This window comes from Chinchilla lanigera, unplaced genomic scaffold (genome assembly GCF_000276665.1).
Source record: "Chinchilla lanigera isolate Chin_1 unplaced genomic scaffold, ChiLan1.0 scaffold00079, whole genome shotgun sequence".
NCBI lineage: Eukaryota > Metazoa > Chordata > Mammalia > Rodentia > Chinchillidae > Chinchilla > Chinchilla lanigera.
In genome coordinates, this window is record NW_004955480.1 from 4,048,189 (window position 1) to 4,075,781 (window position 27,593).

The window sequence follows — 27,593 nt, forward strand, 5'->3', positions numbered from 1 at the left end:
CAAGGAACCCCTTGGCATTTTCTCCTTTAAGGTACCATCCTCCAAGCTGGAATCTTTATTTAAAAGAATAATGAGAAAGACATATAGTCGTCCAATCCAGTAAAATTGTTTGTGGGTCATTATGCGAAATTGTAAAACCACATATAGACTGGTGAGTCCATTTTCCTGTGGTTTATCTAGTACAGCAAGGCAAGATCCAGCCATTCGTATGTCAGTAATGTTTATTTAATGAGCTATATTTTTAATTGGCTTCCAGTTATGTTTTTATGGAGACAACACATGAAATTCACCAACTAGTAATAAAATCTGGTTCCTAGGGACAGAAACCTCTTCACTGTCTGAATATGTACCATTACACACAGTAAATGACAATAGGTATTTCAGCAAGATACTTTGGAATTTAAACATAATTAGCAGTAAAAATACTTTAAAAATAGTTTTGCTGCTATATCTCATCTTGGTGCTAACAATTTTAGGAGGGTTCATGGAAATCATGACACTTCACAAATGTAGCACGCATGTGTGTGTGTGAATAATCACATTCAAGTAAATTTTTTCTTTAATAATCAGAAATAGGTTTTTAGCTACTCAGCAAGACAGTACAGTAAATGTTGGAAATTATATCCATGATGTCACCAAAAGAAAAGGAAATTTCATCTCCTCCTAAGGATTTCCCAGAACGTAGATTGTAATGGGTACAAATATCTTCCAGCACTTTGGACCATCTGGCTATAAATACGTCTGCTAACAATTCTGGCACATCAGATGTGTGGCCTCTGTTGGCTCGCTGTGATGGTGGATCTTGAGATTTCCTGTTGAAACTGGTGCTTTTGCTGGACATGGAAGTAGGGAAGAAGTTGCCTAAGCTAACAGTCCATTTTTTATGTTTCAAAATGAAAACAGAGATATGAAAAGAAACTCCCAAGGTTCAAAATATGCAATTAATAGTGAGAGTAGGAGCTGGGATATAATACAACTCCTGAGGCCTTCTCAAATTTTCTGACTTCATCTTTTGACTCCTCTCCTTTCTTCTTCTGGCTAAATTTTTCTTTCCACCACTAGAGGGAAGCACCACCCCATATTCCTCAGCACTCTGGTTTTACCACGGAAGATGTCGCAGCAGCAGGACAAAAAGATTCAGAAAGAGCACTATGAATATACATGTAAAACAACCCAAAGGGAAAGCTATATGGAACTGATTAAAACTAATGGATTTTTACTCAAACTTGTCCAGCAATATGTATTTTCCAAATTCTTTAATCATTTAATCTAATGCACATACTAAAATTTTCTAATACATTCAGACATGCGATTGGTGACAAGAATTGTGCTGACTTGGAAAAGTTCTAAGAATGAGCTTTGTGGGAGGTTAAACTCGAATTCTAAGACATGACTTAATATTCTTTTCATCTCTATAGCAATCTTTCTTCAGAGAAAAAAATTACTTTTTAAAAATTGTAGTGAAATTGGCTGAAGTTTCAACTGATGGAAGAAACGCAGATGGCATAAATAAGGTGGATGCAGCAGTTTTTTCAGTGGAGTTTACTACTGAAATTAGAGAATCTTTAAAATGATTCGATGGGGCCTGTGCCTCAGCAACAAGACATAGGCCAGTTAAAGTAATAGAATGAGGGACTGAATATCTACAGTGATGAGACTTTTGTGCCTCACTGGGCAATTCCTAAAATAAAGACTTTGAATATAGAATATACAGCAATCTAGGCTTCTAACAGTGTGAATTGCAGGACCATTGTATCTTCTGAAATAAAACATACTAAAACAAAAAAGAAGTATTTAATTACCTAGACACATAAAGCAGTGCTTACAGTTAATTAACTACTGTGATTGGTGGTGTGAGTAACTGAACACTTGATGGAGTTCAAATCTAAGGGGGTTGCTCTGTGCACATGTGCTAAGATTATGCCATCTTCCTCTAAGTGTCCTATTCAGAAGCAAAGTAAGATCTATGAACTCCTTGTGATTTGCAAAATAAATTCCTTGAAAACTGAAGTGCTATCTTCTCCATCAGAAGTTGCACACTGCCAACATTTTATCAAAGCTGCTCATCTGGAATGCTTGCATGCCTCTGAATGAATTACAAGTACACATCTGCATGAATTAAATGTAGATCTAAGTCATTATTGATCCATAGTTCCGCATAAACAAAAATAAAAAGTAAACAAAGGCAATATGACTCAATTGGATGCTTATCAAGCATTTGCACATCAAATTTCAGTATAGGGATCAAGGAAGGAGATGAAGGGAGTATGCATGATTATTCTAATAGTTTATTCTTGGATGAATTCATTCTGCATACGTATCACGTCTGCAGCCAGGGGAGTGTGGGTTGAAGGTCTGAAATCTAAAGGACTAGATACGTGCACACTGTCCAGGTAATTTGTATATAAGATACAAAAATGTCAGAGATAATTTGCCTCTCATCCTCTGGGATCTAAAGGACTCTGATCCAAGTTTAAAAGAATAGTATCTCTCTCTCTCTTTTCAGCATCTCTTTTTAAGGGGAAAGGTTATGCCACTTTCTTTATACCCCAGGCGATTATTTATCCTATGTGGTAAGATATTGTCCCAGGGGTCATGATGGTAATGAAGAATTAACCATATGGTATGTTCCAGACACTGTGAATAAATTAACCATACAGAATTTCCCAGAGTGAATTCACTGGAACATCAGTCTTGTAAAATGGTCCACAAAAATAGGGATAAGGGGGCAAGTATGTGTTGAGCTATCAAAATTTTATTATTCTTGTTTGGAGTTTCATGGGTACCTCAGTGTAATAAAAGCATTGGAAATTTCTCATCTATAATTCTCAAAGGTCTCTGAACTGGCTTTTAAAATTGCTGGTTTATGATTTTACACAATAATGATTAAGTAGTCACAGAATGCAATGTATCAACAAGATTCTAAATAGTTTCATTTGACCTCTATTCCCCTTGATGTGCAGAGCAATAATTGCCATGAAAAAGGAAAGATAAGCTCTACTTACAGCTCTGTGACATCTCTCGGAATACCTTTCGGTAAGACCTTCAGGCCTTTGTTGCTACATCGAACTACTGTGTCCAAGCAAGTACATTCCGTGGGACAGCGAGAAAGTGGAGAGCAACTATTGTCATCGTTTCCTAAATTGCCAGAAGAAATACAGAAGAACTCAGATTTGCAGGTTTGGTGGAGGACAAGAGTTGTTTTTATATAATTAAATAAACAAACACAGAATGTTGAGCCATGAGATAATCAGTTATGCATAAAGTAATACATATATATATGTATATACCATACATTCCTTAATACTGTTTTCAATATGCCTAGGGCACCATTTAAGAAAACATTGACAGTTTGTCTTACCAATATAATTACAATATTTATTTGGTCAGTATATTTTCAGTTATGATCTGTAAATATAAACTAAATTACAGAAAGTTGAAAGGAAACAGATAAGAAGACATAAAGGGACCCATTAACATACAATGTTAAGTGAAAATTAGATGCATCCCTCATTTTAAATTACAGAGCCCAAAGTAGCTCTCTGTTCACGGGCAATAATTACAGAACCTTCTCTATCCACCTTACAGTACTGCTATGAGATTCAAATGCGATGATAGAGAAAGAGAACATTAACATGTGGAAATATTAGTTTTGTGAGATTGACTAGACTTTCTGTTTTATAAGTCAATTGTCTCTTTCATTTGAAAAGAGTAGTTCCTAAAAGAGATGCTGAGGATAGCAAGCTACACAAATAGTATCCACCAAAAGTGGAAACTAGAAAATCTTGTAAAATACCAAAGAAAACAGACCAATGGGATTGGAAATGTAAAAGAGATGACAGAGAAAATAGGTGCCCTGCTGTTAAAACAAAACAAACAACAGGGAATGGGGATTTAGCTCAGCAGCACAGCGCCTGCCTGGCAAGCGCGAGGTCGTGAGTTTGATTCCTGGTACCGGAAAAAACAAACAAACAAACAAACAAACAACTAAGCAAAGAAAAAGACACACAGCCATGCATGATGTGCTGAACTGAGCTATGACCCACCACATACATGTACAAGAGAGCATCACAACTGCCACGTGACCGCCAGGTGGTGAAAGACAGGACACGCTCTTCTTACCGTCATCACAAGTGAAGTCCTGGATGGCCACATCTTGGATGGGGATTTCCTTGAGGAAGTATGGCTTCTGACATCGAGGATTTCCTGTGACAATTCTTTTCTTCCTGAGCCATTCTCCCAACCATGCCAGGTAGCAGTTACAGTTAAAAGGATTGGCCAAGAGGTTTCTAAGCACCACAGGCAAAGAATGCACGGTTTAATTCGGGGTTTCACTTTCTTACTGCTCAAAACCCCATTCTACCATTTTTCCACACTATTTCTGCTGGAATAATTCACTTTTACTCTTATTCTCATCCTCCAATTTGTACTCAATCACATGAAACGTACATTATGCATGTTTTTGCTAAATGTTTGTGTCTGTAAATTAATAACAACAATACTCTCACATAGATAATTCTTCAAATAATTTCATGCAAAAAAATAAAGTGAAGGCAGCAATTTAGAACTTATGTTGTGGATCGTGGTAGAGATCTCATTTAGAAATAATTTAAACTTGTCAGAAATCTGACTTACTGTCAGACTTCCCTGTGCTGGTAATGCAGTAATTTAATATAACGATGAAGGCTGATTACCTTATATTATTGAGTTTAACCTGACAACAGCTATTTCATTAATTTGTCATCTCAAGATTCCCATCTCTTATTTGCTCCAGAGAATAGGTTTCCTATCTAAACTGACAGCTGAGTTGATTAAATGCCAGTTATAAAAATGAATTTACTTCTGCAAATTGCAATACTTTTGGCATCTCACCACTTCAGCACAAACCTATTGACAATCCCATTATTTATAAACATGCCACCTTTAATATGCACAAATTAGTCACTCTATGTAAAATGTCACATTTTATGTGGAAAAAGGATTAAGTGCTTTCCTGATGGATGGACGCTTCCCTCGGATTATTTCTTCAGTGACTTGAGCTATGCTAAGCATGATTTTATTTTTTCTGTTTTTCCTCCCCTCGTGTTGGTTTAGATTAGTATATCTGGATGCCACCCTGACCATGAAATCATCAATTATAAGATTCATAACTCCAAGCACTGCTTTTCAGATACTGACATACAAAAGGCCTGAAACACATTGTTCAGAAATTTGTGTGTTGGCATTTTCTGAGTTCTATCTTTAGATCAACAATCATTATTTTCAAGCCATCTACAAAAAATATTTTCTTTGATGGGCTCAACCTATTGTTTCAAAATTTTCCTAATATCACAGTAAACGGCTGTTGTAAGTACCTTTTATTGTTGGCCTGGTCAGCATCTTACTATATCTCTTGTCATTGTGAATGATAACTTTGAGCATAGTTTGTTGGCAATAACTCTTTCAATTTTTTAATTGAAAGCTTCAATGTGAAAATACTGGGGAAAATATAACATTTCATTTATTCCCAGCACTTTGAAGTTAACAATACATAATTTTGAATCTAAAAATGAAGCCACATCTTTGAGACCATTACCATAAAAATTAATTGACTGAAAAGATGGTACAATTTTATTTAAAATTTAATCTAAGATAGCAGGTAATATTTTTAGGAACGTTCAAATGAATTTAGCATGAATAAATCTATCATTTAAAAAAAACTGACTCCTCAATCACATTTTTATGAAATATCTAGTAATATATTAAAGCACTATTAGTAAAAATAAGAAACATAATGCATGGGCTCAAGTTAAACACATAAGCAAAGACTACTTTTTTGTACTTACAGAGTAGATAAAGAATGAAGAGTATCAAATGCCCCTGGTGCAATCGTAGTAATCTGATTATCATATAGAGAAAGCAAACGCACAGAACTGAGTCCTATGAAACTGTCGTTCCCTACACAGCTTATTCGATTACTTCGCAACATCCTGTGGGGAAGGGGGAGATATTGTTATGGAAATAAAGCATCGGGCAATCAATATCATCTATTTGCAAAGCAAATAATCCTTTTCAAGTATGTAGGCTTGATTTTGCTTTTGAATGTTCTTCTGCCATTAGAAATTGCTGTGTATTCACAACATCTTGTGAGAATAAAATGCTCAGAGTCATCAAGGATTAAACTCAGTTGCAGAAGGCACTAGCAAGCCTTCCTGGATTTACAATCCAATGATGAGGGGAGGATCTTTTATTTTTCTATAATGCTATAATTGATGTTTGCATGGTTGCATAAGGTCCTACCTAATTCACCTACAGCGCTCTGAGTCCTTGGAGCCCTGTGATTTGTGTATTCAGGGGAGTGTGACATTTGAGGTTGAGCAGAAAGGACAGAGAAAAGAATCAATATCTGCTGCAGAGGAAGAGCTGAGGGCATCTGAGGGACTTCAGAGACTGACAATAGCAAACGGGATTCTGGGGAACCAAACACAGTGGAGTACCCAGCAAGCTGGCACAAATCATTTTATATGTGAAAACTTACTTACTGCTTTTAAAAGATGTAAGAGTCATAGATTCCAATTGTATACATGAAGTTTAAATAGGTTTACCTTGAGGAAACTCTTTTTTACATATTGTACTAATTGGATGGACACTGTTTTCATTTCCTAGTGATGCACTGGTGCAGTTCATAATTCTTTATTGAATTTTATATGTTTATATATAAACATAGAAAATATGTTTCTGTGTGAGGTTTCAGAAAGAAACAAAACACCTCTAGACTCCCCCATAAACTGTAGTTTCTTTAAATGCTATTCATACATCCAGGAAAGTTAATGCATTAATTTTATAAACAAGAATTAATGACTTAGAAGTCTGCAGAACCGAAGCCAGTATACTATAAGAAAAAAGGGGAAAAGTATACGAAAAAGGTGTTGCTTTAAAATTCTGTGTCACCCTCTAATAAGCAAGAAATATAAACTTTTGCATCTGGCTAAGTCAAAGGTAAGAAGAAAAGATGTGACTTTCTTAGAAAATAGTCATTTTCTGTTAAGGAACAGGTACAACAGAAAAGTGTTTGTATTAGTACTTTCTCTTTTACAAATCATAGACAGCACTTGATCTTAATCTTGGAGTCCTGGAGCCTCAGGAGAAGTTCTAGAACTTCACACTCTGTTGATGGAAATTTCCAAATGCACATATGCGCATTCTGTTTTGTCTACAATGTCAGAGGCTTCTAAGACGGACTGAAATATTTACATGGGCTATGCAGCGGCCTTATCCCTAAAGGGTTAAAAGGAAACTAAGATGTGCTGTCTAAATCTTTAAAGCTGGGAGCTGAATGACATCATGGGAAAGAACAGGTAGTTCTAGAAAACCCTCCTCTAGAACTTGGAATACCACAAATTTGGCACTAGACGGCTCTATTTTGCTGGTTATGCCAAAACTGGATTAAGGAGTGAGCCAGAGTGCCTTGTCCCAGGCACTAAAATAAAGCAGCACAAAAACATCAATAGAAAGAAAATGAAAGGAGAAAGCTGAATCCTCCGAAGCCCTCTCAGGGAAAGTTCCCTGAATGTAACTAGTTGGAAGAAATATTTTGGTAAGTTCTTTGGGATCGTGTTGTGTTCTGTTTCCTTCCTCCAAATGCACACCTTGAAGCTTTTATTCCTGAATGTGGCTGTATTTGGAGGGAATATTAGGGTAATTAATGCTAACTCAGCTCCTAAGAATGGGGCCCATTCTGATAATGCCATCTACCTTATACGGGGAAGAGACACCAGAGAGCTTTGTGTATTCTCTCTTTAATTCTACATGAGCACCAGACCAAAAGTCCTGTGAGGACCCAACAGGAAGAAGGCCGATACAGGCCAAGAACATGGCTCCACCATGAGCTCACCCTATCAGCACCTTGATCTTGAACTTCCAGCCTCCAAAAGAATGAGGAATAAATTGCTGTGTGAAGCTATCGAGTCCTGTGGTTCTGCTTATGGCAGCCAGAATAGACTAATAAGGACACATTTACAGCCTAATATCCCATTCTTCTTCCCCATATCGTTCCACCAGAGAAAAGATTCCAGCAACAACAAACAGTAGCTAAACTACTGTGAAAGAAGAGAGGCCTCTGCCTGTTGTAGGATTTGTGTCTTTGTTGTTGTTGTTTTTTGTCTTTTTTGGAGACAGGGTTTCACTATGCAGTTCAGGCTGGCTTAAACTCACTTTGTAGCCCCAGCTGGCCTCAAACTCACAGTGATCCTCCTTCCTCAGCCTCCTGAGTGCTGGGATTACAGGTGTGCACCACCATGCCCGGCCTATTGCAGGATTTGTTTCATTGAGTTCACTAGGACAGCTTCGGGGAAGATGAAACACAGTCAATTAAGGTCTACCTTCTGTGACCTCCTCTCCTCCCACCTATTTCTTACAATAAAGGAGGAGACATTTGCATATCATTTTGGAGTATTCTATCAACTAGCCCATGGGAGGGACCTGCAGGTCTCAGGGGCATTCTGCTGGGTGGATAGGACCGAAGCCAGTGATGGTGAACATATGGGACACATGCTACCATGGGTTATTTGTACCACTAAAAGTTCTAAAAGGTTTGCCATCACTGGCTTCCTGAGAAGCCCAAGGAATATACCACTTCCCTTACACATTTCAGTCCTTTTAATTGGGTTTGAACTAGTGATGCTATTAACACATGCTAATGTTAGGGCCAATGCTATTCTTCCTGGTTCTCCTACAAAGACCAGCAATGGACTCCCTGGTGCCAAGGCTATCAGCCACTCTTGTTGTGCACGGCCCTCCAGGTCTAGGGGAGAGAGTGCACTGTAATCACCAATAACTAGAAAACAATAACAGTTTTCTTCGTGTCGTCCAAAGACTGCAGTTTGGCTTCTCTCTCTTCTTATCTTTACTCTACTGCTTTTGTCAAATGTACTTACATAATTTAGAGATTCTGAAAATTTATACACACTGTAGAGAATCCAAGTATCCAAAACAGCAGTGCTCATTGTTCAATCCAATTCCATTCTCCTTGGCCAGTGGCCTTTTGAAAACATGAAGAATCTCCCTCCCCTGAACAACTAGGTACAATTCAACATATTTTCTTCAAAATAGATAGTAAAAGATGGACCACGAGCCATCACTGCTTTTCACTAAGATCTTGTGCCCAGAGGCAGAAAAATACAGTCTTTGGATAAACTGTGAGAGACACTAAGTTTCAAGAGTTAGCAGAGATTCTGAAATTTTCACTCCTTGGACTAAAAGTGAGTATGACGTGGAAGCTGTTGAAGAAAAGAGAAGGAATGACGATTGAGGTAGAGCAGGGAAGCCAGAGCAGCGCAAGCTCTGGGGCAAAGCAAATGAGTTCTGTTGAGGAGATTGCAGCTGGGAAGGGCTCTCCTAGCAATCTATAGAGGACAGGAGTATAGGAGTAAAGAGCCATGCTCTCCCAAAAGGTGTGTGTGTGTGTGTGTGTGTGAGTGTGTGTGTGTGTGTGTGTATCTAAGAAAATGTGGTTATAAAGAGCAGCACCTTCTAATCTGCTGGTAGAATTATAGTGCCAATGAGAATACTCACAGAGTTTTGAGGCTTTCCAATCCCTTGAACATCTTATGCCGAACATTTTCCAAACGGTTACTGGTGAGAAGTATTTCATTCACTCCAGAGGCTCCTTCAAAAGCTCCCTCCTCAATATCTGTAATCTTATTGTTGCTAAAATTGCTAAATAAAAATGGTTGAAACAAGGTTATAAACAGTTCCCTTCTCCAAAAGAGGGCAGGAAAACAATAGCCTTGATCATTTTCTTCTACTGAGCAAAGTCTTCCACAATCTCCCGGTTTATTGCTGCCCAGCACAGTGGGAGCCATGAAGAGACACCCCTTTGCTGTTCTGTGAAATTAAAGGGACGTTAAAGCAAGAGGGATTCTCTGTGGCAAGAAATACCAGCCTGACTGCTGCTAAGATGATCTGTGAAGGTGCCAAGGGGCATAACATACTTGGGGCCAGGTAATGGGTTGCATGAAAGTTTACGTCCTCTGTAAAATTTAATAAGGAATTTTTCAAAGAAATGTCCCCAGTTAAAACTATGGAATAAATTAATGACTAAAAGAGACAACCAAGCAACAGAGATGTGTTCAAATACAGATTTATTTCCAATTAAACTTCTCAAATAATACTGTGCTGAGACAACCAATTTATCTCTCAGTATTTTATATAAAATCAAATATTACAATGCCTGCCCAATACTACAATGCTTGCCCACAGGGCAAGAATGTCCAGGATAGGCTCTTTTCTTTTTTCACTGTGCACTCCCAGATTTTAAGTGCCCTGTAAACAACATAAATTTTATGCATCTTCTGTGTCTCTCAAAGTATTGCTCAAAGTGGTTGTTCAATAAATATTGGCTGCATTAAAAGTCACGTTAAAGCTAAAAAGAAAGTACCTTTAGTAATCAGTGAAAAAGGAGGGCAATCAAGAAATTAGAAAACATTTGGAGGTAACATATTACAGAGATGAAATGCCCAGGCAGATCCAGTCTGCTGTGCAAGTGAGGGGTCTGAGAGACCACAGGCCAGGTCTGTGTATGAACACACAGACTTGTAGAAGAAAGCACCTCTCCTCAAACACTTCCTCTTGTGAGGAGGGGCTTCCCTGTCCTTACATGCATGTCCTGTCTTGTCACCCCCTCACTCCTCCTTGGAGGTAGAGAATACAAAGTGTGTTGAAACTGCTGAGCTTAAGAACTTATTTTAAAATATGAGTTGTGGACACGTATTAACACAGAAGAGCTATCGAGCCAGTTTACCAATCATTAATTTTGACTATCTTCTAATGAAAGTTTAATGAAGCAAAAAGTCAAACAGTTGACATGAATGGGTTGAAAGAGAAATAACAGCACGGTTTGGGGAATAGTAAAGGAAGTTACAAAACATTGCTGAACCAATTTTAATGTGCTTAGATTGCTGGATTCCCGCTGTGGCCACATCACAGACCAGCTGTCTGCATGAGAGTAAGATGCCAAGGCTTTGGTTGGCACCTTCTGAGCACATGGAAATGTTTCTTTCAGAGATTACTCCATATTTGTATCATGAGTAGTCACGGGATGGAAATGTCCTTGTTGTTGTTGTTGTTTTTTTTTTCCAATTTCCAAAAGAAACTCAGATAAAACTTTAAAGGGTTGGGGAAAAAAACACACAACAAAACACTAGGCAAATTTAAAAGATCGCTGACAAATGACTTACATCTTACGTAATTGAGGAAGTTTCTTAAAGATTCCTGTGGCTTCCAACACTGTAAATTCATTATTATTGAGACGCCTAGAGAAAAAGAACAGGCAGTTTCATTACTAAGAGTTACAGAGAGATTACATTTCATTTAACATACTGAATTATAACATTATTTAATGATAACTCTAAAATAAAAAATAGTATAGATCTCACAGAGGATTTATGGACAGTACTCATACTTTTCTGCATTTCTCTCAAATTTTAATTATAAAACACAGTATATTAAGAACCACACAGCAAGGAAAACTAATAATCAAAACCAGCTCCTTCTCATTCAGTAATCTCTAGAATAATGTTTCCGAAACTTTTTTCACTATTTCTCATCCAAAAAATGCTTTAACACATTTTCCCAAATTACTTGCTCCATAATGTTTTATTTGCAGATTTACTGAAATATAAATCACATACTATAAGGTTCACCCCTTTGAAGTGTACAATTTAGTGCATGTTAGTGCATTCACTAATTTGTGGAACCACCTCTGCTAATTCCAGAATATTTTCATCACCTTCAAAAAGAAACTTCATAATCATCACCAGGTACTTCCCCTGGCATCCTCATTCTGGAAAACATACTCTGGTTACTTCATATGAATAGAATCATTTAAAATGTGGCTTTGTGTATCTACCATTATCATTTTGTATGATGTTGGTCATGTTTTTAATGTAGAATGTATCAGTGCTTGACTATTTTCATCACTGGAGAGTTTTACTGAGACACCACATTTAGTTATCCTTTTATCAGTCTGTGGACATTTTTATTCTACTTTTAAGTATTATGAAAAATTCTGCTATGGACATTGACATAAATCTTTTCAGTTCTTTTGAATGTATGCTTATGTAAGAATTGTTCAATCACATGGCAAACTTATGTTTAATGCTTGGAAGGATATACAAACTGTTTCCCAAAAAGGCTATACCATTTTATATTCATACCATCAATATATAAGTACCCCAACTTCTCCACTTACTACTGTTCTTTTTTTATTTTCTAGGTATTGCACTGTGTGTATCTTTGTGTCTCATTGTAGTTTTAATTTGCATTTTTCTAATGACTATGTCAAAGGGCCTTGTCATGTATTTAGTGGTCATTTGTAGATCTTTGAAGAACTATGTATAGTATAAAGATAATTTAGGTAATATATCTTTTCATTGTGAAATTGTCAGAATTTCTCACATAGTTTGGATATAAATTTCTTCTCAGCTGCATGATTTATAGATAGTTTTTTCTCACTACTGATTTTATATTCCTAATTAGCAAAACATTAATTTTTAAAAGACACACTAAACATTGTGCTGAAAGCTACATGAGAAATTAGTTTGAATTGTAATTCTTGATTGACAAATAAGCTTATTTAAGGCACTAGCATGCTGAGAGAGGTCACTTGTTCTTCGTAACATTATTAGAAATAGAAATAAGTTCCCAAACTATTGTTAAAAGACAGTTCTGGGCTTCTGCTGTATGATCTCCATGCATTTCTAAAAGTCCTGTAGTTATTAAATAGCTTCATGAACAAACAGATATAAAAACAATCACTATAACCACAAAGGGGTTAGTTTCTGTCACGCTTTGAAAGGCATAACTTTATTTTTAATTAATCAACTTGCTTAAAATTAATTAAGTAACAGACATGTGTATAGGCACAGTGGGAGATAAAGCATAACACACATTCCCTGCCATCAAGGAGCTATAATCTAGTTGAAGACAGAAGGATTATGCACACAGAGAAAGACAAGCAACTTCGCAAAGCAGTAAATGACAATTACCAGATGGTGCTATGTATAAGCGTTGCTAAGGCATACAAAAATGGGATGTCACTAGATTTTCCTTGAAGTTTCAGCATACTAACACTAAAAGTCTTGCTTTCATAAATAAAGTAAATAAAGGCAAACCAAACATGAGGACAGAATCTACAAAGACCCTACAGATAATTTTAGCACTTCTAGATGGTAGTTTCTATGCTAGGCTTGTAAGTCTGAATCTGGTCATATTCTGCCTTTGGCTTTCCCTATTATGCTCTCCACTGTCCAGGAAAATATAACTACCCTTAGCATTCTCATAACTGACAGTCACTAAATTCTTATTTGTGAGTCAAAGAAGGAATAAAGTAGATTAAAAAAGACTCCCTGACTAGATTTATAGTCAACTAGGTTTCAAAATGACTAATTTCAAACTACTTTATTCGGTTGTTGTAAGGATTAAATACTTTTTAAAAATCTATTAAGTGCTTAGAAATGAATTTTGAGAAAATGCATAATAAATGGGAATCAAATAATAATAATTAATATTAGCATTCTGAAGTGCCAAATGAATTCTGAGTTAAATTAATTTTTAATTGTGTCTTCAGCTAGAACAATTAAACTAAGATATCCTCTAATACAGTCTTGGACAATGAAGAGGTACATCAATGCAATGTGCATGAGTCAAAATTAATATGATTATTGAGAATAACAATGGCAAGACAAAATTTCCTATGCTTTGATGCTTTCATCCCCTCTTTCACAATCAGGACTTTGAGGCAGGATGAACTTACAGCTCTGCAGTGTACTGGGGAATATGATCAGGGATTTTGTTGAGTTTTTGATTGGAGCAGTCTACTGTGGTCCCTTCACAGCGGCACTTTTCAGGGCAAGCCAAATCTGCGAAGCAGTCTCCACTTAATTTTGATCGATAATCTTCTGTACCTATTGAGAATTCAAGCCAAAGAAAAAGATACTGAGCCTAAAGATTAGAATATTCATTCATTTGTAGGAAGGAAAAAATAAGATAGCTACAGATTATGCAGCAGGGAGACAACTTAGGGGATTTTGATCAAGGGATGTCGAGAGAGGGTTAAAAGAAAGGCTTGGAATTTTCTGGAAAAAAGAGTGACCAGATTCACACAACAGGAAAACATTAATAAAGTTGAGCTTTTCACAGCTGTACTTTCTGCTGATCCAGTTCTGAGCCATTCTAGCCTAGTGCACAGCTCATCACACAATGGCTATGAATTCTCAAAAAGTTTATGTATTTTTTCTGGGTAAAGAATTGAAAATGTATCCAGTAATGAACATAGTCCTGTATTTCATTATGAATGAGGGCTTTCAAGGCAAATAGATAGACTCAGGTTTTAAAATTTTCTGTGGACTTTTATGATTCTCTCCCTCTCACATAATCTTCAGAAATGCCTACAAAGCCCTCTTTTTTATTTTGGTTTTAGAAAGAGAGACAAGTTCATCCTGACTTGCACCTCAGCAGCTTGTCATGCTGTAGAAAGCTGCGTGACGTTCCATGGTGCTTGACGGAACCATGTTTTACTCATACCTGGCAACCACATGGTTAGATCAAGCACAACAGAAAATCTCGCTCCATTATCACTACACCAACCACTAGGCCAAAGGGAAGACCAAGAGGAGAGATGAAGGGAAGTAGGAGAGAAGCTACAGACGTTCTGGAAGTATAATGCTGTTTACGTGACATGCATTCTTCCCGTAGAATGTTTATGACCACAGTAAGTATTACTACTGCAGATTTCCTGGAAACACAAAAAAGGGGCTCTACTGAAAGGGGCCTCCACCATTCCTCAGAACTGCAGAATAGAAACCACAGCGTCCGGGAAGGATATCCAGGAAGAAGTTGAAGGTGAGCTACAAGGACAACAGAGAAGCTCAAAAGATGTGTGGTTTCTTCTTGAAAATAAGTGTAAAAGACCAAGACTAGAAGAAGGTACTTCAGGATTGAAAAGGGAGGACATTATATTTCAGATCAGACACTTTTACTTACAGCCCAAATGGTGAATTCCTGCAAAAGTAAAGATCACCAAGAAGGAAAGAAAGAAAGAAAGAGTAATCCCAATTAAGGTTAATAGACATATACACATATATCAAACTATGCTTCCTTTCTCCTTTATCATGGCAATTATAGGGGAACAGCATGGCATAAAGGGATTTGTCATGCTTTGTAAAATTCAGAATAGCTTTTTGAAGCATGATAGCTTTAAAGGAAGAGCAATGGCATAAAAGATGCATAGTACAAATGAAATTGTTGTGGATTTCTTGAAAAAAACGAACTCTCTGCAAGGCACGTTTTCTTTTGAGTTATGGCTGTAATATGTGGAATGCCACATAGAACAGTAGTAGGCAAGCACACATGTAAAAGTGAATAAAAATCAACCATGCAGGTCCTCAAGGACTATCACTGGAACATTTGATTAGTCCTGAGGTAGCTTACAACGCTTTCTAATTTACCAATAAAGTCACTTAATGAGAACAGGATCAGAATCACATTAGAAGTTTGCAATGCCAAATATAATTATTAGATTATATTTGGCGATTAATGCCATTGTAATTATTGAGGACCTGGTTTATTGTGCCTTCAGCTTTAGTCTAAAATGAAATAAGCGTACAATGACAATGAAGTCTAAGTGATAGATTCACTGAATATATTCACATAATCTGTAGTCCATACTATGAAAATAATGGTGATTTATAATAGTTCATTAGACAGATCTAAATTTTAATTAAAATTTTGGGAAAAATAGGGTAAAGGAGGCTCAAAGAATTCTGCTATGTCCTGACTTTTATTATTCATTTAAATAATATAAATTAAATTATTAGGAATTGAAAATTATTAATTGGTATCAGATGGAAAGTATATTTGTCATTACCTAGTTTGGCTCCTATCTGCCAGTAAGAAGGGAAAGCTGTACTAAATATTTTTTAAAAACTTGAGTTTTGCCCAGTACTTGGTGAATTAGAAATATTGGTTTCTAAATTTTTGGTAAGATGCATTTAAATACAATAGTTTGAATAATTTAGTAACAGTTATATTAACTGTTAAAATTTTAGGATCTAAATCATAATGATATATTATTCTATGGGTGGTCTGGTGTTTAGAATATAGCATTTTTTTTAGTTAAGTAATAGCTGTCAGAGGACTTTCCATGCAATAATTGGTAAATAACAATAAAGTTTAAATCTTGCCAATGAAGCAAATCAACTGTTTTTTTTTTTAACATGTTGATTGTTTTCTTGGGAAATAAGATATGTAAAATAATTTTTAATCATTCACATTCCACAGAATCAGTAGTATGACTAAATCTGTTAAACAGATGAAATTATTTAGAATATAGCTCAATAAGGACAACCAACAGATATCTCCTCACGATACAGAACAGAGTCAAAGCTCTTCGTAAGAAAATAAGTATGGTTTTACAACTAAACATTGTAGAAGAATCTTATGTATAGTTCTTAAAATATAGTATAGTCTAGAATATACCCATGAAATGGTGAGTGCAGCCAATCAATATTCAACACATATTTTTTATATAATGGCTTAAAACAATCAAAAGGCATTTAACACAATTGGCAGGCAGGAAGAAAATAAGTGAAGGAACATATTTTAAAGAGCTAGCTCTAGAATCATCAGTCTCGACAGTGTTAAGATTGAAGTAATAAAATATTGTAACCATTATTCTTAGAAACATTTTACCCATCTGCCTAAATTATTCAAGGCATTTAGGGCTTATGAACTTCTTAATGCTTTCATGATGGACATCAATAACCTCTTTGTGGCATTATATTCCAAGTCTGCATATGCAAGTTTGTACAGTTACAAACAAATAAGGAACAAGTGTATTCAAACCAGCATGAAGCTGTTTTTTTGTATAAAACTAAGCAAAAGAAAACCATCCACTTTTTAAATATAAAAAGCTTCAAAATTCTCCTGCTGAAAATGCAATTTTCTGTGTTCACGCTGATTTCATGTAGAATTAGCTCTTTGACAATAGAAAGGCCTCTGTCTTTAAAACTAGCTCAGTAAGCTAAATTTTAAAAACAGGCTGAAAGATCAGATATACAACGTAAAGAGAAAAAAATGATTTCAGTAGAAAGCCATAGGTTCAAACATTTTAGCTACTGTGAGAAATTGTAGATAATGTGCCGAAGTGAAAGGGAGAGAAAAAAAGGTGGGAGTTTAATAATAAATATGTTTAACATCAGAAGCTGCATGCAAAGGTCAGGTTTTCAGGAAACAGCTACAAGTGATCTATGCATAAGTCAGTCTATCTACAGAGGACCCACTGTACTTTCAAAAGCATGCATATCAGTTTTAGGAGCTATATTTCAAAAGGTGAGGAAAGGGTGTTTGTGGTTAGTCCTACCAACGAGCAAAACCTACCTGGAATGAAATACTGTTCTTTAGCTAAATAAAAAAAGAGAAAAAAATAGAAGATGCACCTGAATGTCAGCAAGCAGAGATATGAGCTATATTAGATTAAGAATGGACTAAAGTTACTACAGACAACTAAGTGAAAATGTATATTCACAGCAGTGGCTGAAGTATAATAATGTTCAGTGAGAAATAAATGCATTTATAGTCATGGACAATAACCAGCCTGGTGTGGATATTAGCTTTTTAGTATGAATTAACTGCTGAATGTGAAATAGGCCTGGAACAGTTAGGTACCATCTTACTACAAACACAAAGAACACAGTTTATCACCAGAACATAGAAAAATTATAACAAAGCAAGAAGTATATTTCAATAAAGTAAGCTTTTTATTCTTAGTAATACAACACATTTATATTTAGCCTTTTTAGACAAATGTAATGTTATCAGAATGTGAAAAGATGCCCTTTTGGGAAAAGCAAGTCCTCAGAGATTTATTCAAAATAAGGGAATGTAAATTAATGAAGTGCATTCAGTGAGAGACAAATGGATTGGAGGATTTTTTTTTTTGGTTTTTCTCCGGTACCGCGAACCGAACTCATGACCTTGCGCTTGCCAGGCAGGCGATTTGCCACTGAGCTAAATCCCCAGCCCCAGATTGGAGGATTTTTTCCCTCCCACTTTGGAGCCTGATCAAACCATGTAACTAAGTTTCCACTCACTGTCTGAAGAAATGAAAACATGGTTGATTATTTGAACTATAAGAAGTTGACTAATAGAGAATAACAAAAGCAGCGGGGTTCTTCATATATTTTAAAGGCATTTTGAGTTGGCTACAAGGCCCTTGCTATATTTAAACCTTATCAAAATAGTGCAAAGCATCCAGGCATCTTTTTCACTTAGTCAATATCCTATTTCTGCTAAATACAGTGTTAAAAACATTACACATTGAAGTACTATATGAGTCGTGTCTAAAAGTCTCATTTTATATTTTTACTTTCTTCTTGTATAGGCAGAAGAGAAGAAATGTGATTCTCCAGTGTTTGGGAGTCAGCCACAGACTTTGGTAAATCTCAGATAACCACTGTTGCTTTCACCACAAGGGAAACATCTCAGGAAATAAATTACCTGAACAACGGAACTTCTTGCTTTTGATCTGTCCAATTCTTTTGTTTGCCAGGCGGCGGGGGCTGGTACAACGGGCACCGCTGGTCTCAATTGGATTGGTATGGAGATAATCCGCCAGCCACTTGAGGTGGCAGTCACAGATAAAGGGGTTCTGAGCCAGATGCCTTTCAGAAACACAGAACAGTTTTATGTATGATTGCATTGCGTTCAACTCTTACATTCAGGACAACATTGCTAAATGAATTAGATCCAAATCATGCATACATACATAGTTTGGATGGCCCGGAGAGGTGAGAAGGTCCCCTTGGCAATGGTCTGAAGCTTGTTGTCATACAAGGAGAGAAGGTTCAAGTTGTGGAGATCCTGAAAAGCATCTACCCGAAGGCAGTTTATCTTGTTGGCATTCAATAATCTGTTTGACCAAATAGTTGCAAAATTAAAGTGTAGCATCTCGTTAACTCACCTGCAAAATTTTGTCTTGCTTGAGCAAAGCCAATGAAGAAATACTTGCCTTTTAACCTCAACGCTAGCATTTTAACTTTAGGAATAGTTTAGGTTTTACAAGTTGTAGATTTGCAGCTTATAAGAGAAAGCAAAAGTCACATAGTCAGGCGCAACTAAACTAAATCCAGTTGTACTTAGGCATGAATTCAACAAAATATTAAACATACACTCAGGAAGGTGTAGACATAGAACAAAAGACAAAGGTGGCTAAGGCTCAAGGACAGCATTAAAAATATTCGTTATTAGTTGCTCTTGCTGCTCTTTGAAAAAGTTCAGTCTGTTTTTGAAATAGCAGCTAAATGATCCATCCATCCACAAAATCACATCACCCGTCTCTTAGGCCCATACGACAGCTCCCCGCTGGCTGAGTGTAGAATCCTAACCATCCCCAAAACCCTATAACACCCAATCTAAATCTGCAGCCCACTCTTGGGAGTTCTCTGACATCCTCGTTCTCCACCCCACACCCCTGACTACTTTGAGCCACTTGCAGCGACCTACTTGATGCCTTTCCACCACACTGGACTCTCTGGTCCTCTGTCTGGCACGGTCATATCACCCCCAGTTCTGGCCAGCCCGACCCACTGCTTCCTGCCACCGTCCCAGCTGCCCCTCTTTTCAGCCTAGCCTGACCACTTTCTTTCACATATGTAGTCTGCCTTTTCCCCTCCTTTATGAATTCCTTTGATTTAATCTACTTTTTCTATTTTTAAATGAATATTTCTTTGGGTTATATATAATTTACTTATCTATTATGTCATTACTGCCTGTCACTTACATATCCCCTCGTCCTAGGATATCACAGACCTTTGTCTATTTTGTTCCCTGACATTTCCCAGGTATCGTAGTACATAATACATATGGGGTGCTCAATAAATATTTGCTGTTGCACAAATACTTTGCAAACCTCCAGGATAGTGACATAAATTATGGCATTAAAAGCTCTAGTCCTGCACTGTAAATTCAAGTTTAAAACAGTGTTCTATACATGACTTTTTGCCTGTGTATCAATATTCTGTGGAACTGTGGCTTAGATCATACTTTGGTGAACATCATCTTTGTGGTTATACTGACTGCACCTTGCCTTTGAGAATATATTTGCAACTTTTTCCAGAACAGATCTTCACTCCAACTAAAGTATTCATTCCTCCGGGCTGCTTCCTAAACACATTATTCAGTGCCTGTACTCTTGGTACCTGTTTCGTATTGATCCACTGATTGACTCCAAAATAGTTTAACCCTCTACAAGCAGGACATATATTTTACATTTTTCTCTTACCATTTATTTCATTTTGATTTGATACTTAGAAGTTTAATAGAAATTTAATATCAAAAATATGCACTATATGGTTTAGGTATGCTTCCCTATCTAAAATACTGAAAATGTTTTCTCTTTTGGCCAATAAAAAAGGAAAAGAAAACAATTTGTGTCTTTAGTCCACTTAGGTATTTCCGCTTTATTTGCTTGCTTCCCTAGGTATACCATGATCATGAAAAGTTACAGCTTCCTTGTGATTCCCCTTTCTGTTGGGCTCTCTGATCTCTCAAAACTTCCACCCTGGGCCACAATACAAGTAATGCTGAAAATCTTCCTTCCCTGATAAGCTAACTGAAAAAAAGAAGGTAGAAAGCAAAAATTTAACAACAAGGAAAAGGTGGGGGGCCCGGAGAGGCTAAAAAGAAACGCTGTCATGGGCAGTCTGTAGTCACTTTAAATCCACGTGGGCTGAGGAATTTCTTTGATTTATTTCATTTATCTGCCTCTTCTTCCTAATAGCAATCTGTTCAAACAAAGCTAAAATGATTCATTTTTTCTAGTTCTTGGCTAGCTGCAAAGAGACAATTGTGCCTTCTGTAAGGATGGAACACGGTAAATGTGGCATTATAAGTAAGGCTGAGCTACACACAGACTTCCATATTCTATTAATATATTTGCTACCTTAACCACAGTTAAGTGTGTGTGTGGAGAAGAGAAAGTGTTCTTTTAAGTGCTTGTGGTAGACAGGGCAGAGATGAGAAGAGCATCTGGGGCCAATGGTATAGAGCACTCTAGGTAGACATGGAAGAATGGCAGAGGGGCCACTTGTAGGCATATGTGGATAGAGACTCCTGCTACATCAATTATATATAAAGAAATCTGTTATGTGACTAGAATCTATCAAATCAGAAGCGATACTTGATAACTTCATTGCAAAAAGCTAAAGAAAAATAAAACCCACATAGGTTATTAGTTCACAAAATCAGTATTTGTCATTACAGATCTATTCTAAAATATATTTAATGAATAATGTAGTATTAAGACAATAGAGAATAGGGAAGGTGAGTGGCATGAAGAGAATTACATTTAGTAAAATTTATACTGTCTTGTTAACATTTGGTTTTATTTGTATACATGTGTATATTTGTAAATTGAGCCATGATAGAACATATGCATTTGTACAAACTAGTTTAAGATATGGACAATAGGGCATATTTATGTACATAAATTTATCAAATAAGAAATAAAATCTACATTTAGGAAGATTGTGGAATTTGGAATAAATGTTTATCAAATAAGTATCAACACTCCCCCACCAGAAAAAAAAAACATTCTAAAATTAAGAAATTTAAGGGAGACTATGACTCAGGTGAAAGGAGAAATCACGTCATATATATATTTGTGCCCAAGCATACAGGCTAATTTATTTTATATATGATGTTTCAAACAGAATTTGATGAACCTAGACTACATTAATTTTCTTTTTCCATACTTATTTTTCACATGGTCATGCATTCAAACACATGGGGTCAAACCTGGCTTTATAAGTAGCATGTACAGTGAATTCTTTCAAGACAAATGAATAGTAATTATTGTCTAAGCAGAGTCATCTTTGGGATAAAATCAAAGAAATAATTGGTAGTTGGGTAAAGACTAGTTTCAAGACTCTGGTATGAGTGGCCTACTGCACACTATGGATTTGTTTGGAGAAGTCGTTCCAACATTTTTGCTTCTGTAAATTCTTTGGAAAAAGTTTGACAAGTATATCAATTCCCATATGTCTCTCCAACCACTGGTTATATCAAACAGATATATTTTCCAAGGAAGATTATGTAAGATTTAAGTGCTAGAACAATCACAATGCATGTATTATGACCCTATAGAGAAAAGGCTTTGATAAAATTCCAAGAGTTACGTCTTCAATTAATATTCATCATCAAGTTAGCACCTCTAGCCTTATCTTTTCCATTTCATTAAGTTATATCATCCTGTGTTAAAATTTTCTGGTGCCTCTATGAAAGTAGGAGATGGTAATCTAACAAAATATAATATAGGTTTCAATAGATCCAAAATACTGAAGTACTTACAGTAGCTGTAAAGAAAATAGTCCTTCAAACAAACTTTTTGGTAGCTCTGTGATTTTATTTCCATAGAGGACACTGAAAAAAAGTTTCAAATGAGAAAATCAGACACCGAACAAACTCACCTAATAATACATATTCAAGCACATGGGAAGGTAATAGGCATCCAATGCATCGTAAAGGTTACAGCTGAGTAAAAAGCATCATTTGAAATTGTTTTTACTTGACTACAGATCATATGCATGTTTACTATATAAAATTTGGAAAACAGAAAAATGAAGAAAGGTTAACACAATCTAATTCATGGTTTGGCTGCCCTTTCATCTAAGTATTCATTATTAAATTGTTTTCCTGTGCTCATGCTCACACATGAATGCACACACGATTCATATTTAGTTAGGTCACACTATGTAAAACAACAATAGATGTAGAATCCTAAACGTTAAAGGGGTAATCTTTAGACTCACAATGCTGGCGAACAGGAAAATGTTCTCATCGTAAGGGCAAGGCTTTTCTTTTAAACATACAATGTATATGCTTGCATAATAGAATATTGGTGAAGATAGTGACCGTGAATATGAATTTAGGCAAGTTCTGAAATATAGTCCAAAGAAATATGAATCACAATAAATTATCAGACAATAAAAGTAGCCATTGAGGAAAAAGACCACTACTGAATCATCTAATTATATCTGGTGCCTAGCACAGGGCCTAGCATACATTGAGGCTTTAACATTGAATTAACAAATGAAATAATTAAATTTGCAGAGAAACTGAAGAATAAATTTTCACAAAACACGAAATGAAGAGTTTTCAAGAAAAAGTGAATAGAATGAAAATTGGTGACACACCAGGCTAGCTATTAACAATAGCACTGTAATAATGTCTACTTAATTTTGCTTCCACATCATTAGGGTAACAGAACTATCTGTAGAAAAAGATACAATTATAAGTGAATAGAACACTTCAATAACATATGCAAAAGTCATGCATATGTTTAATAAATTTTCACTTAGTAGTTGTACTCTTAGGATATCAACTTAAGAAAATAATCAGAGAAAAAAAAAACCAGTATTTCATAATGTCAAACATGGTGCAATTTTTAACAGTGAAAAATTAACATGGATAAAATAGTACCAAATTCTAAAATAGAGATTTATTAAATACATGTTTTATTTTAACAAAAGGTAAAGTTTGAAAGATGTTTTGTGACAGAAAAGTACATAGGATATAATGTTAGGTAAAATATTTATAAAAAGTACTACACATTATTGCATTTATTATTTTTGTTATGTAAAATCATATATAAGCAGAAAATCTGGAAAGTGCATCACCATGTGGAGGTGCTTTAATCTTTATCTATGCATTGTTCTGTGTCTGTATACCATCCACAATAAATATATTACTTTAAAGAATCAGAAAGCTATTCTTTTGGAAAACAAAGAAATCATGTCATGATGTATAGCAGCAAAAAAGCTGAAATAAAAACCTAAATAATTAATACATTCTGCAGCAGTAGATGAATTCTGTTTGAAAAGGAAGAAAATCACAGAGACAGAGCGAGGGAAACGTTGTTCTCCTTTTAAGATGTCAGAGAGAGGCAGGATATATCGCAAAATATGAAGAAAACTCTCCAGGAAATAAATAATGCTGGGTGTTGCAAAGCGTAAAGAGACAGTCCATTTGTTGAGATTCCAATATTATAGCTATAGAGTAGAACATAAAATTCCATTCATATAGAATATAGTTTTTAGAAAGGTAAATTCATTAGAGAAGAAACAATTTGGAAGCATCAAAGAAGAAAAAGAATTCTATATTGTCAGGAACTAGGTGGGAAGGGATTAAGACGGGTTAAAGCAGGAGTAAACATATATTTTGAGGTTAAGAATAAGAGAATAGAGGGCAATGGAGACAAGTGAACAGATTCAAATGGCACCAGTGTGGGACATTCGATTCAATGTTACTGAATTAATTAATTTAACAGTAGATGTTTATATGTGCATGTGCCAGCAACTTGGCTAGGTTTTAATTGTGGTGCCTGAGTAAGTTGAATCCAAATATTATTCTTAAATGTACATTTTTTGTCCATGCATGGGGCATTAACACGACTGATTTGCATAAGGTGTGGTGACTTCAAAGAGCAGTTCAACAGAGTAACTCTGAATAATGGAGATATTTCATATTGGAGACAAAAGCATAGGGATGTGGGAAACTCTCACAGAAATCAAAAGGTGAGTACTTTAGTATTCTTTTCACTTGGGACTTTCACTTCAAAGGTTGGTTGAAATAACATGAAAGGAGGATTGATTAGGAGGGGTGTCATATTTCTGTCTTAAAATTACTTATTTCCAAAAACAAATTATTTTATTATCTTAAAGAACATGTGAAGAATAAATATTTATTTTTAATGAGACAAAATGTGTAAATGGTGAAAAAATGAGGAAATTACCCAAGGAGGCAGGAGATATAATATATCAGTTTATCTGGTATAGGGATTATCAACCATAGAATATTGTAATAAAATACTAAATATGATAAGGAATGAGGTTTCTTTACAAAAAAGTATAGCAATACTAGTTCAGGGTATTTTTCTTAAACATCAGTGCTATCAAATGGTAGCAAGAAAAATGAGTAAAAAAAATCTAAAGACTAAGACAGAGGAGTCAGATGACAGTCAGAGAAATGGAGCCAAAATATATAAAAATGAGTTATAAAGGTGGGTATGGGCATGGAAATAAGTAATATGCCTGTAATTTCAACACTTGGAAGGTGGAGGCAGGAGGATTGCTGTGAGTTTGAGGCCAGCCTGGGCTTCATAGAGGGTTCATGTACAGCCTGAACTGCATAGTGAGACCCTGTCTCAAAACAAACAAACAAAAAACCTAAAGAGATACAGACATATCATAACATAAAGATATAACATACAAGAAGGTTAATGACATTTTGTGCTACAATTTTAAGAAGGAAGGAAAATTTAAGAATAAATTGTAAATTATAAATTCATTCAGCAGAAATAGAAATAATCTATGAGGGATTTAGATGATAACATCCAAATAAAAAGAATAACAAAGTACGTTGGGTAGCTTCTCTGGTTTTCTTATACATAGCTTACATTTAGGATACTACACATAAGCTACAGTTAATGTGATAGAGAATTTTCTGCAGTCTTTTTGAACAATAGGACATCTCAAGGCTGCTGTAGTCTTTGCTATTCAAAGGAAAGGTAAGAATGATGATGCCAACTTAAGTCCTATATGGCTCAGCTTTAGGACAGAAAGAGACAGCAACTTCTGGAGGCCACTTGGCATTCTCCTGCTTTATGTGAAAACTGGCAGAAGACAGAACTCAACAGAAGAGAAAAAAAAATTTGACACAGAAACATGTAAGGTGGCTAGCATGAAAAGGTACTACGGACTAACTCTCTTATTGACGTAAATATACTATTCTTACAAATTTAAATAATCTTATGTATATTTGAGAGATATAAATTAAACAACTGTTACCAAGCACAATAAAGGGAAAGCAGATGACAAAAAGGTGACACTACATTTTCATTTTAATGGAGACTCCAGTAGTAAAATGCAAGATACTGTGCATAAGACAAAGCCAGAGAAGGGAAAGAACGTAGAAGATATAAACTTAGCGATCTAGTCTTCCATTATAGACTTCTGCAGAATGAGGGAGCTAGCTTATGAAGAGAGGAAATTAGAATAAATGATCTGTGAGAGTTTGCAAGTGGTTGAAAAGAAAAATGTAATAAAGAAAAAAATACGTATACTGAGGACCTTGGGCATAAACATTTTCTAGGATAATTAAAATCCAGAAATTTTCAAATTGATACATATGAGGAGAAGAATTTTCCATGGTTATTCATATTATCTCTTGATGTTTACTTAGTGTTTCAGCAAAACCAGAAGGAGAGTAACACTATCACCCTTTTAGAGATGGGAGAACAGAGGTTTTGTGGAATTATTACATAGCTTAAACATATTAGCCAGGATTAGGTAATGCCAGGAAACAAGTCATCTGGTGTCCGAAGATTAAAGCTCAGCCCTGTTCTATACTGGTACAGTACTCATTATGTTGTTAATATAAAGGAAACTTTCCAACTTATAAAGTAATAAAAGTTGTTTATAGATAATAACTATGGTGAATGGTTGAACACCAAATATTATAAAAACTTTGCTAATTGTCACAGAAAGAGAAACAAAATTCCTGAGGATAAAATGATTTAATAGATTCGTACATTCTGAAAGATAGCTTGCTAATAATTTTTCTCACAGTATACTATGCTATATTATGTTACTATACAACATTTATACACAATATATTAAAATGTGGTAAAAAAATTCTAATGTTAATAGCGATGAATAAATGTTAATGTTTTTATTTAACAGGAGAGCCTTTAAACGTTATTTGGCAAAGAAATCCACTTTTCTCTAAGAGATACTGTTTGTAATTAAATAACAATTTAAAATTTGTTTTTGAGGTACAATCCTGTAGAGGTATTTGGCATCGAAACATTTTAAATAGTTTCACTTCTATAACAAATATCTTAATTAAATTAATCTGGCTGTATATGGTTCCAGAAAGGCATAATATTAAAATATGAGGTGTAGGAGACACTTGTATAAGCAGACTCTTGTTTTATTTATAAAACAGAAATGTTGGGGCTGGAGATTTAGCTCAGCGGCAAAGCGCCTGCCTGGCAAGTGCAAGGTCGTGAGTTCAGTTCCTGGTACAGGAGAAAAACCAAAACACCAAAAAAAAATAAATAAATAAAAAAAATAAAAACAGAAATGTTGCCTACTTGCATGGCACTTGCAATAATCTACCTTCTCCAAGTCACTCTGCTCTTTTCTAGGAGCTCTTAACTCCTGGGTCGCTATAGCCACCTCCAACGTGATGCTTCTCTGCGGTCTTAGCTTTTGATGAACCCTCTTGCCCCGTCGTCCAGGTTGCATCCTAGGCTATGCTGTTGGCCACAACTGCAATCTCTTCATTGGTTCTTTTCCAAGCATCGTTTACCTCTCTCCAGTCACACTGGATTTTATTTTTCTCACCCAGCTTTGAGCACACTCCTGCCTCAGGTTCTGAGTGCATAGCTGCTCTTCTCTCTTGAATGTTTCTCCTGCAGATATCTGCACTTTTCTCTAAGTCAGTCCTGCAGTCTGAGCCTTCAAGTGTTTGTCCAAATTACCTTCTTGGAAGGCCTT

The 27,593-nt window shown here is 35.7% G+C and overlaps 1 protein-coding gene across 4 annotated transcripts in view; it reads right to left on the reverse strand.

The window, feature by feature from the left end:
• The window catches only part of Slit2 (slit guidance ligand 2), a 331,184-nt gene that overhangs the window by 65,212 nt on the left and 238,379 nt on the right, over nt 1-27,593 (reverse strand). For 2 of the 4 annotated variants that reach the window (XM_005402476.2, XM_013503310.1), the window contains 10 exons: nt 22,384-22,455; nt 18,803-18,946; nt 18,535-18,698; nt 17,416-17,439; nt 13,793-13,943; nt 11,217-11,291; nt 9,553-9,696; nt 5,826-5,969; nt 4,123-4,289; nt 3,006-3,138 (listed from right to left, as the gene is read on the reverse strand). In XM_005402476.2, the coding sequence (XP_005402533.1) occupies nt 3,006-3,138; nt 4,123-4,289; nt 5,826-5,969; nt 9,553-9,696; nt 11,217-11,291; nt 13,793-13,943; nt 17,416-17,439; nt 18,535-18,698; nt 18,803-18,946; nt 22,384-22,455 (1,218 nt within the window). The remainder of the gene's footprint in view (nt 1-3,005; nt 3,139-4,122; nt 4,290-5,825; nt 5,970-9,552; nt 9,697-11,216; nt 11,292-13,792; nt 13,944-17,415; nt 17,440-18,534; nt 18,699-18,802; nt 18,947-22,383; nt 22,456-27,593) is intronic. The other 2 variants (XM_005402479.2, XM_005402478.2) reach the window with 1 other exon arrangement.